General features: G+C 36.1%; 1 protein-coding gene across 8 annotated transcripts in view; it reads right to left on the bottom strand.

Moving 5' to 3' along the window:
• Window positions 1-710: 710 nt before the first annotated feature.
• The window catches only part of LOC131148659 (lactoylglutathione lyase), a 50,202-nt gene continuing 38,791 nt past the window's right edge, over window positions 711-12,121 (bottom strand). For 2 of the 8 annotated variants that reach the window (XR_009135047.1, XR_009135044.1), the window contains exons 8-10: window positions 9,863-9,986; window positions 1,754-1,854; window positions 711-1,267 (exon numbers count right to left, since the gene is read on the bottom strand). Coding sequence is in view for 2 of the 8 variants with exons in the window: in XM_058098523.1 (XP_057954506.1) it covers window positions 9,886-9,986 (101 nt within the window). In the remaining 6 variants the exon portion in view is untranslated. Of the gene's footprint in view, window positions 1,268-1,623; window positions 1,855-9,862; window positions 9,987-12,121 lie in introns of those variants that run through there. The other 6 variants (XR_009135049.1, XR_009135045.1, XR_009135048.1 and 3 more) reach the window with 3 other exon arrangements.

The raw sequence follows: 12,121 nt of genomic DNA, 5'->3' as shown, positions 1-12,121 counted from the left end.
AATAAGTTATAATACATAATAAAATAATGCATGATTAACTTTTAATTAATAATTATGTTAACTGTTATATTTAATTAAAATTTAAATATTTTTATCAAGTAAATATAATATGATATTATTTTTTTATTAACATATGGTTATTAAATTAATTTATGTTAAAATAATATTATTAAATAAATTAGTATTTTTTATTTTAATATTAATTTAAATTAATAGATGATTTTTCTTCTTCATTTTAGAATTGAATTATGTTTCACTAATAACTAATATATATTATTATAGGTGTACATCAAGGATCTTTGCTTTTGAGCCCTTATCTTTTTACTTTATTGATGGATCAACTAACTAAGAGTATTCAAAAGAAGGTTTCATGGTGTGTATTGTTTGCAGATGATATTATATTAATTTATGAAACTACGAATGGGACAAAGGTTAAGTTAGAATTATAGAGAGAAGTTTTACAATCCAGAGGTTTTATGACAAGTAAAAATAAGACAGAATATATGAAATGTAATATGAATAATAGGAGGAGAAATATTGAAGGCAAGGTTAAGCTTGATAAAAAAGAAATAATTTATAGTTGTAAATTTCGATACCTTCATGCAAGCTCGAGGAAAAAATGAAGATGTAATGCATAGAATTAAAGCAAGTTAAGCAAAATGGAGAAATATTTAAAATGTACTTTATGACTGTAAAATACTCTTAAAATTAAAAAAAAAAAAATTTTATAGGACATCTATAAGACCAATTATGTTATATGGATCGGAATGTTAAACGATAAAAAAACATAATATCTGAAAAAAGTAAATGCTATCGGAATGAAAATGCTTACATGGATGCGCTGTATAACACTTAAAAATAAATTAAACAAACATATTCGACTGCAGCTTTTGCCTTTTGGCTCAAGGTGTTTAGAGCAGTGGTTGCGTCAGACCACGAGGATAGAGCAAGACAAATTCTTCTCATGCTCCACGCACAATTTCCACTGATGATAATAATAATAATAATAATAATAATAATAATAACTTGTAGCGCAAAGCTCTCTAAGTGGAGGGACCGGGGAGGAGTTTGATGGATCCACAAATCAGCGACGCTGTTCAGGTGATGCAAACGTAAAACACGTCAAAATAAAACGTTTAAAAATATTTTATATACTTTTTTTGGCGATCACCAATTTGTCATCCCCACGTGCGCCCCAATTGTATTTATGACCAATGTCTTCGGTGCTTGAGAGTAGCTTGAGTTTTCCGGAAAACAGTTCTCTGAACTACAACACAAAGCCCACAAGCACAGCTATCTGAAATTTTTTGGATTGTAATATTGAATCATACATTCTAAATACTATTGCCAGTTTTAAATTTCATTAGTACTTGGCTTTTATTTTTTCCTCCTTCAAATCAGCATTGGTTTCATTTGACGATTTTCATTGCTCAGATATTTTAGTCGCCTCTGATTTTATGCTTATTTATTATTAAATTCATGGAACTTGACCTTTTGGAATTTCATCGATTGAACTTCCACAAATTTAAAATTGTTTTTACTTCTTACCCACCAATCCTACAGCAAGCATAATCTATTGATCACGTTCATAATTTCTATTTTTTAAAATTTAAAAAAAAAAAATTGAAACAATAAGATACATTAGTTACTGGGGCAATAGAATAAACAACATTTTTTTTTTAGTTTAATTCCACTACATTCATCGGTTCAAAGTAGCTCGAGAATCTCGCAAGCATTAAAAGAGAAGAAATACCTATATCGACCCAGGCAGACCCCCCTACTAAATAGCAGATGGAAATCCATAAGCATTTAAAAACTGCATCCCAAATTTTCCTGCATTTGTATTGGACAATCCTGCATTAAAACCAATAAAAATCAGCCATTTTAGAATCCATGCGGCACATTAGCCTCTTCCACACCCCGTAAATAGAAGCATTTCTTGACAATATAAATTTTAACAGAACCACCTTCATACAAATTTTGCAATCTGGATAACCAACGGCTGGAGAAATAGTTTATTCTATGATTAAAGTCCAATTAAACCTACATGATTAGAAGTGCATGCTTGAAATACAGCAGTACAGGCCATCTTTAATGCATTCCATGCCGGTAGTAGGGATATTATTCTCTTCCTTCATTTTTCATCATTTCCAAAACTGGAGTCCTAATAAAATGAGATCAAGCACGGTGAAATTCTTGAGGATCAATATTTGATTCTCTCAGTGGGAATTGTTAAGGTCTCGACCCATATATTTGTTTAACACAATCATTCCTTTTCTACAATTGCTCTCTTCTGGATTCCTTTTTGCCAATTTTAATTTCTGCAGTAAATGTTTGGCAACATCTCTAAATTAATGTTTGCCAATAGATTTACCAATGAGTTGGACAATTTCTTCACACTTCGCTTTTGCTTCTTATACAATACTAGTAGAATAATATATTTATTTCAAAGCAAGGAGGAGCTAAGCTCACCCGAGTTGCCAAGAAATTTGGTCTGGGCCTGTGAAAACATGGTATTCAGAAAACACACATGCATGCACACATATAGCAGTTAAAAAATGTGGACCTTGGTGGCCTGGCCACTGCTCTCTTTTTTGCCACCATTCTCATTCTATTGCTTGAAGGAGGTAGAGATTTTGAATACAGCCCAGGTCCAAAACAATTACCAGAGGCCTAGGCCCACAGCACTCATCATCCTGTCTTCCCCAAAGGAAACCCTAGCTGCCTCTGAACCCCACGCAACTCCAGTCCAAACCCTAGCTACCTCACCCGCGGGAGGCTGAAGCTTGTTTGCTCCCAGCAACGAAATCCCTTCCACTTGCAATTTCCTCTCACATCAAACACAATAATGCTCCTTTTTCACCGACATGATTTGTCTCCACAAACAGATAACGATTTTTCTTTCCAACTCCTTCGCCACCATCGCCGATTCACCAAGAAGAGAGGATCAACCAATGCACTGAATTCTTCCCCAAACCAAAACCATCCACCATCTTTAGCCTCTCCGGTAACAAAAACCGTAAACCACTTTTCTTTCCAACCATGTCTTAATTCCAAAAACTTCCCAATCCCAATCCAATATCTCACACTTCCAGCACAAAAGTTTTGGAAAAAGAAAACCCCACCTTAACTACCAAGGGCCAAGAGATGCCAAAAACCCTTCAACAAACCACTTACACCGACTGACGACAACCTCACCCACCTATTACGCACATTGTCGTGTTCAAGGATGAACATATTGAGGAACTTCCATACTCTATCCAATATCAGATCAGAAGCCTTACCCCTTCGATCTGGATTAAGCCAGCCTCTTGATTCATGATCTATCACAGCTATGGAGCAACAGCAAGAGAAAAACAATGGTTTGGGTAGGTTTCGTGACAGAAATAGAGTTCATCATAAACAACAACAACAAAAACAAAACCAAGCCTTAGTCCCACTAAGTGGGGTCAGCTATATGAATCATTTTCCACCAATTTATGCGATTATGGACCATTTCTTTTGATAGATTCAAGGATATTAAATCCTTACTCACTATCTCCTTCCAAGTTATTTTAGGTCTATCCCTACCCCTTCTACTGCCCCCCACAATAACTAAGTCACTCTTCCTCACAAGTGCACTATCTAGCCTACGTTGCAAGTGTCCATACCATTTGAGTCGTCCCTCCCTTATCTTATCTTCTATAGAAGCTACACCTAACTTACCACGAATATGTTCATTCCTGAATTTATCTTTCAATGTTATACCACTCATCCATCTAAGCATTATCATCTCGGCAATTTTTACTTTTTGGATATTATGTTTCTTCGTCGCCCAACATTCCGATCCATATAGCATAGCTGGTCTTATAGCTGTCCTATAAAACTTCCCTTTCAATTTTAAGGGTATTCTACGATCACATAGCACACTTGAAGCATTTCTCCATTTTACCTAACCTGCTTTAACTCTATGCATTACATCATCTTCAATTTCTCCTTCAGCTTGCATAATAGATCCAAGGTATCGAAATTTACAAGTATTATTTATTTCTTCATCATCAAGTTTAACTTTGTCTCCAATATTCCTCCTATCATAACTAAACTTACATTTCATATATTCTATTTTTTTTCAACTTATCCTAAAGCCTCTAGATTCCAAAGCTTCTCTCCATAATTTTAACTCAACCTCTACTCTGTCCCTAATTTTGTCAATTAATACAATATCATCTACAAACAACATACATCATGGAACCTTCTTTTGCATACTCCTAGTCAATTGGTTCATCACTAAAGCAAAAAGATAAGGACTCAAAGCAGATCCTTGATGTACACTTATGGTAAATGGAAATTCTCTAGTTTCTCCATCTATAGTCCTTACACTAGTCATTACTTCATCGTACATATCCTTAATGACATTGGTATACCTAAAACATATACCCTTTTTTTTCTAAAACCCACCATAAAACTTCCCTAGGTATCCTATCATGCTTTCTCAAGGTCAATAAATATCATATGCAAGTCCCTCTTCTTTTCCCTAAACTTTTCCATTAATCTTCTTAAAAGATAAATAGCTTCTGTGGTAGATCTCCCAGGCATAAAACCAAATTGATTTACTGAGATCTTCGTTTCTGATCTTAATCTTTGTTCAACTACCCTTTCCCATAGTTTCATCGTATGACTCATAAGTTTAATTCCACGATAGTTATTACAATTTTGAATATCTCCTTTATTTTTGTATATAGGTATTAAAGTGTTTTTCCTCCATTCATCTGGCATTTTTTTAGTTTTTACAATTGTATTAAATAAATTAGTTAACCATATAATTCCGTTATCACCCAAGCATTTCCAAACTTCAATTGGAATGTTATAGAGTTCATCATAAGAACTCAAAATAAGCATGGATTGATTCAACTACATAGCATGGGTAGGATAGGTAGATTTTCCTTTGTATTATTATGCATTGATTCAACTACATAGCATGGCACACAATCAAAATGAAGTGTTTCTTACAAAAATTATAGCAGTATTCATTCTTGGGCAAAACAAATAAGCAACTTTTCTCACGTAAAAAATGAAAAATCATCTCATCAACATGGATGTATCTATTGGCGTGAGTTGTCAATTAAGAAACAAAGCAGAGAGATTATAAGAATAAACCAAGTAGAGAGATGGAATAGTCATAACTGCAAAATCCCTTCCATCAAGGGATTAACCATGATTATGATTCCTAAAATCTGTATCATAATTTTTAGCATGACTATAGCCATAAAATTTGTATAGCCAAGGATAGGGTTGTTAATCTCTTTATTTATATTTGTACAATACCTTTGTAAATCTATGAAATACAAAGATAGAGAATTTGACATGGTATCAGAGCCACACGATATCTGGCTCTTGGTTCACGTAGACCCCTAGCCCATAGCCTCCTTCAACCCAATCCCTTCTCATATGGGAGACGACGACGAAATTCCGACGAAACCACCAATCCTAATACGCTCCTCTCTAAATTATTTACCACCAAGATGGCTGAAGCTTTGTCCAAAGCTCATGCCTCAACCATGCCTCCTGAACCTGCGACCGTCTCAATTGGCATCAAGTTGGATAATTCCATCTATGCTTTATGGTCCCAAGTTGTTGAGATGTACATCTCCGGCAAAGACAAGTTGGGCCACATCAATGGCAAGTTACCTCCACCATCTCCAACCGACTCTCCTTCCACAAGTGGTGCACTAACAACGCCATTGTCAAAGGCTAGCTGATCAACTCCATGGATCCGGCATTAATCGGCAATTTCATTAGATTTCCCACAGCCAAATTGGTTTGGGATTCTGTTGCTACCACCTACTTTGATGGTTGCGATACCTTTCAAGTCTATTCTCTTGCGGATCCAGGTAACGTTGGAATGCCTTACTCAGTCATCGCCACGATGTGAACCGTGGTGCTTGGTTCCTCCACTTTTGGTCCACGGATCATATCACTTTTGATCTTGCAGATTTCTACCACCGCTCATCTCCAAGGCACACCAAGATTGCGAATGCTAATGGAATGGTCTCACCTATCACAGGGGCCAGATCTATGACCCTATCACCCTCTCTTCATTTATCCAACACTCTACTTGTTCCCTCTTTATCCCACAAGTTATTATCTATTAGCCAAGTTACTATAGATATAAATTGTGTGGTACTAATTTATCCCGATTTTTGTCTTCTTTAAGATATTCTCACCAAGGAGATCATTGGACATGGTTCTAAAAAGAGGGGATTGTACTACATGGAAGATTTCAGTTTGGGTTGTGTGCATCACATGTCTTCTTCACCTAGTTCCAAAGCTCAATAGGTTTGGCTATTGCATCGTCGTTTGGGACATCCGTCATTTGGTTACTTATAGCATTTACTTCCTGATGTATTCTCCAACGTGGATATTTCTGAATTTAAATGCGATACTTGCATTTTAGCCAAAAGTCATCGTGCTACTTATCCATTAAGCATGAATGAAAGTAATACACCATTTGCTTTAATTCATTCTGATGTATGGGGACCCTCGCTTGTATCCATCGTCTCTGGTGTATGTTGGTTTGTGATATTTTTTTATGACTACACTCGAATAACCTGGCTATATTTGATGAAACATAAGGATGAAGTGTTTCGTGTTTTTCAGTCATTTCATGTTATGATTCAGACTCAGTTTTCTACTCAGATCCGAATCCTCCGCTCCGACAATGGTGGTGAATATGTTAATCACCACTTTCATTCCTATTTTCAACATCATAGTCTTATCCATGAGACATCATGTCCCCAGACCCCTCAGCAAAATGGGGTCGTTGAATGGAAGACTCAGCATCTAATTGAAATTGCACGGGCTCTCCTCTTAGGCGCTCATGTCCCCACACAACATTGGCCCGATGTTGTTACCACTATCGTACATTTAATCAACTGACTTCCATAAAAAATCTTAAATTTTAAAACCCCACTCTAATCCTTGTCAGCCTCAATCTCCCTACCTACAGCATTCATGCTCCCTCTTCACATATTTGGGTGTGTCGCGTATGTGCACCTCCCTAAGAACCAGCGCACCAAACGTGACCCATGTGCTCTTCGGTGCCTCTTCTTGGGCTATGTTGCACATCAAAAAGGCTACTACTATGACCCTGCTACCAAGCGTACCTATGTGACTATGGATGTCACCTTTACGGAGTCCAAACTGTTCTATCCTTCTTCGACATCCAATTCTTTCCTTCAGAGGGAGACACTGGATGAAGAGTTGAATTGGCCGAGTTTTGACTGGCTTGAAGATCGGAATGACACACCAATAATTAGCGAGGAATCAACAGATAAATCTTCAAGGCCGAACATATCCTCTGAATCTAGAGGGCCTCCAGCAATTGAGCCCACACCATCAAGAGACGACCAAAATCCCCCCATCTCTCAGTGCCTGCAAACCCATCTCCTGAGAATATTCCCGAGGTAAGCAATTCCACTACGCTCTCATTTATGAATAACATCAATACTTCTATTGGGTATATCAAGTATAATCGTGGCAAACCACCAAACAGATACTCTCAAGACATTGACGAAGGTCGAGGTATCCAATTGCCGACTATGTCTCCACCGAAAAGCTACCTGAACATCTCAATACATTCGCACATGAGTTTTCCACATGTCATATTCCCATTACAGTTCAGGAAGCATTAACAAATCCTAAGTGGACTCGGGCAATAGAGGAATAAATGGAGGCACTACTAAAGAATCAAACATGGACCTTGGTTCCATCGCCCAAAGGAAAGAAAAAAGTCAGGTGCAAGTGGGTCTTCTCTGTCAAACACAAGGCAGATGGATCTATAGAATGATACAAAGCGAGGCTGGTAGCAAAGGGATACACTCAAACATATGATGTAGATTATCAAGAACCATTTTCGCCGGTAGCCAAGTTAAACACATTCAAGGTCCTATTATCTCTCACAACCAACTTGGGCTGGCCACTGCGTCAGTTTGATGTAAAGAACGCATTCCTCTAGGTTACACGGCATCTTCAAAAGCTGGAGTTGAATGCAAACTGCAGCGAACATTGTATGAACTAAAACTTAGTCTAGCAATGAAGAAGTATGGCTTCTGCCAAAGTAACGCAGACCATACATTATTTCTAAAGCACTAGCAGAGCAAGGCAACAGCTTTAATTGTATATGTCGATGATATAATCATCACAGGGGATGATACGAAGGAAATCGCTAAGCTTCAGAAACAATTGGCAACCGAGTTCAAGATGAAAAATCTAGGACTTAAATATTTCCTGAGGTTGCTAGATCAAAGCAAGGTATATTTCTTTCCCAACGAAAATATGTGTTAGATTTTCTAGCTGAGGTTGGAATGTTGGATTGTAAGCCAGCAGACACTCCAATCATTCAAAACCACAAGCTCAGTGAATATCCAAGTCAAATGCCAACGGACAAAGGAAGGTATCAAAGATTAGTTGGTAAACTTATTTACCTCTCACATACCCGTCCAGATATTGCCTATGCAGTAAGTGTAGTAAGTCAATTCATGCACCAACCTAACAAGGATCATATGGAAGCAGTGATCCGGATTTTACAATACTTAAAATCCTCTTCGGAAGAAGGGCTTATGTTTTCGAAAAATAACCATCTCAGAATTAATAATTATACAGACGCAAATTGGGCAGTAAATGCCACAAACAGAAGATCTACCTCAGGTTACTTCATGTTTGTCGGGGGAAATCTTGTTACAAAGAGAAGTAAGAAGCATAAGGTGGTGGCTTTGTCAAGTGCCGAAGCAGAATTTCGTGGAATGACTAAGGGACTCAGTGAACTCTTGTGGCTCAAAAGACTTCTAATTGAAATTGGGTTTGCTCCTACCTCCGAGATGGACCTCTTTTGCGATAACAAGGCAACTATCGCCATTGCTCACAATCCTATCCAGCATGATCGTACCAAACACGTGGAGGTGGACAGACACTTTATCAAAGAAAATCCAGAAGCTAAAATAATTTGGTTTCCATTCCAAAAGTCCAAAGACCCACTAGCAGATATTCTTACAAAGGCCGTATCAAGCAAAAATTTCTACAACTCACTAGACAAGTTGCGCATTGAAGAGTTGGATGCTTCCATTTGAGGGCGAGTGTTGACGTGAGTTGTCAATTAAGAAACAAATCGGAGATTATAAGAATAAACCAATCAGAGAGATTATAGGAATAGTCATAACTGCAAAGTCCCTTCCATCAAGGGATTAATCATGATTATGAGATTACTAAAATCTGTATCATGATTTTTAGCATGATTATAGCCATAAAATCTGTATAACCAAGGAAAGGATTGTTAATCTCTCTATATAAATTTGTACGGTACCTTTGTAAATCTATGAAATACAAAGATAGAGAATTTGATAGTATCTGTCCAGACTTTATATCTTTGGAAAAAATATTCTTGTAATATACAACAAGGCTCCATTAGGATCTCCCAAAAAAAGGCTAAAAAAATTGCCTAAAATAAAATCTTTTCCTCGCTATTTTTAAAATCTTCCTTTACTTTCCCACATTCATTCAAAGATCCAAACCTAGGGAAAGTTTTTCATGGGAACTAACATTTTGGACCCAGAAATTCACTAAGGTTGAACTTTATTACAATAGATTTTGATCAGGAAGCTACAATCAAAAAATTCAGCCGAAAATCCTGAATTGTTGAATTAATAGAAAATGTAAAGGAAAATATCCCAAGCCAAAAAAATTAATAAAAAAAAAAAGATAGGTTAACATTAAAAATAAAAATAAAATAAAAAAACAAGAATAAGGTACAATTAAAGGCTACCTGAATAGGTTAACATTAAAAATAAAAATAAAATAAAAACAAGAATAAGGTACAATTAAAGGCTACCTGAAGTTCGTATCATAATTATCTCAAGCGGCACCAGCAGTTATTGTTCCTATCGTTTTAAGATCAAAGATTTCAATGTAATAGCCATCAGGATCCTTAATAAATGCTATCCCTTTCAATTTCCCTGCAACCAGATTGACAAATTTTATGTAGCTACTGAAATGAAAGCATAAATTTCTAAATAAAATCTCTCTCTCTGTTTTTCTTTTTTGAACCAGCTAACAGCACCAATGATGTATAACAAACATATTAGCAATTACAACAGCAGCAGTAAGACTTGAATCTACTGCCCTAATGATGTAGCCAAGATTTTATTTTCTTTAAATTAAATTCCAGCAGAATAAAGGATAGAAAAGAAATAGTATAATCAAAAGGGAACAAAAATAAAATAAGATTAAGAGCCAGGCACTCCCTGGAAATTACTAAATCCAATTTTTCTCTTAAAACCGATGGAATACTGCATATAAAACGCTGAAACTTGCAAAATCCTATAGTCCCATCCATAATTTCCCACATAAACTTGTAATCCTAAACCTCCAAGATCATCCGCAAGTAACATGACAAGCACATGCCACATGATTTTCTAAAATGAGTCCAGACAGCAGTTATGGCCAACCGAAACCTAGCAAAAGGCGTAAAACATTAAGGGAATCTTTGGTAACCAAATGGGATCGCCACAGTGATCCCAGGGCAATTTGTTGTTTTCATACCAAAGATCACCGAGTATCCATGACTATCTTGTTTGGTTTTCTATGAGAAACCAAGGCTACTAAAACTATTGGTAACAATTGTTCATGAGAAACTAAGGTCACTTGAACATTTGGTAAAAAATGTTAATGAAGTACATGTTGTTCTTTTATTATTAAGTGTATATATCATACTATAAACTAAAAATTTATGTACTGGCATTTTAGGATCAGATCAATGATCGTAAGATTCTACTTACAATGTAAAATAAATTAAAATTTTATGTATTTAGCATTTTATAATAACCCTCAATAAAATAAGCCTAAAATTTTGGTAGTAAGTTTAAGAACAAGCATCAAGATGTAGTTATTCTGCTAGCAGGTTTTTTCTTCAACAATTTTGACAATTGAAAAAAAAAATCTGAATAGTATGAACAGCAAAGCGCACTGCCAAGAGGATACTTGCTAGATTGTTTATTCAATAATCATAATTAAAAAGAAAAGCAAGAAATAAAGAAGAAATTGCTAATCTTAATTCAATGAACTGCTGTAAATCGCTCTGCTTCTGTGGCTCTGTCATCAGACCATAAGAAGAAGGAAAGAGAGGAGGAAGAGGAAGAAAATAAGGAAAAGAAAATCTTTTTTGTTGGGGAAGAAGAGTGTTTTTGTTAGTAAAAAAGAAAAGAAGAAGAAAAGAAAGTTTTCTGTTCTCTGCTTTGGGAAAAAATATAGGTCTCTCACTTGTCGATGATATGAGAAAAGAAGTGGAAGAAACCTGACTATACAACTCCCTGGTTAGTGAAGCTCTCTATTGATCTCAAAGCTCTCAGCTGGTCGCTGCTGCTGCTGGAAGAAGGAATAGTCCCAGCCTGCTGATAGAAAACCTGCAGTTGGCTGATCAAGAACCCTCCAAGCTCTCAGAAAAAGTCCAATTTCAAAGGAAGTGAGTTTTAAGGAGATGCTCAGCAACTCTCTTGACTTGGAACAAACAAATCCCAGGAGATGCTTCATTATTTTTCCTTAATTTTGATGCATTTGGGCCAAGTTGACCAAATTTTGTGTCTATTGCAAAAGTAAAGTATTTGTGCTGATAAAAATATAGATTTGGCATTTTCCTTTAAAATCCCACACAGGAAAAATCTATATTATGTTGCACAAGTAGGATTGGTAGGATCCCAAGTAAGATCCTGATCCTACAATCCTAATGACTCCGATATGATCCTACTGAGATCCTACTTCATTCCGATTCATCATATGATCTGGGTCAATTAGGCAATTCTGGATCGTAGGATCATACAATCTAGATCAGGATTTTGATAACAATCAGCAAGGCTTTTAAGATTCTACTGACAATATAAAACAAATGTCAAAATGCATTATGTGTTACTTTTTTCTTAATTTTCAACATTATAAACCTGAAAATTTGCTACTTCAGGAAAGTACATTAGCTCATATGGCAGAGTCCTCATAGAAGAAAATCAAGTGTTCAAACTGTCGCATGCCTAAATAAAGCTCACAATGACAAGGAAACAAAAAAAATTATTTAAAAGAGAGAGAGAGAGAGAGAGAGAGA

This window comes from Malania oleifera, chromosome 2, assembly GCF_029873635.1.
Source record: "Malania oleifera isolate guangnan ecotype guangnan chromosome 2, ASM2987363v1, whole genome shotgun sequence".
In the NCBI taxonomy this organism is placed as follows: Eukaryota; Viridiplantae; Streptophyta; class Magnoliopsida; order Santalales; family Ximeniaceae; genus Malania; species Malania oleifera.
This window is presented reverse-complemented; position numbering and strand designations above follow the sequence as displayed.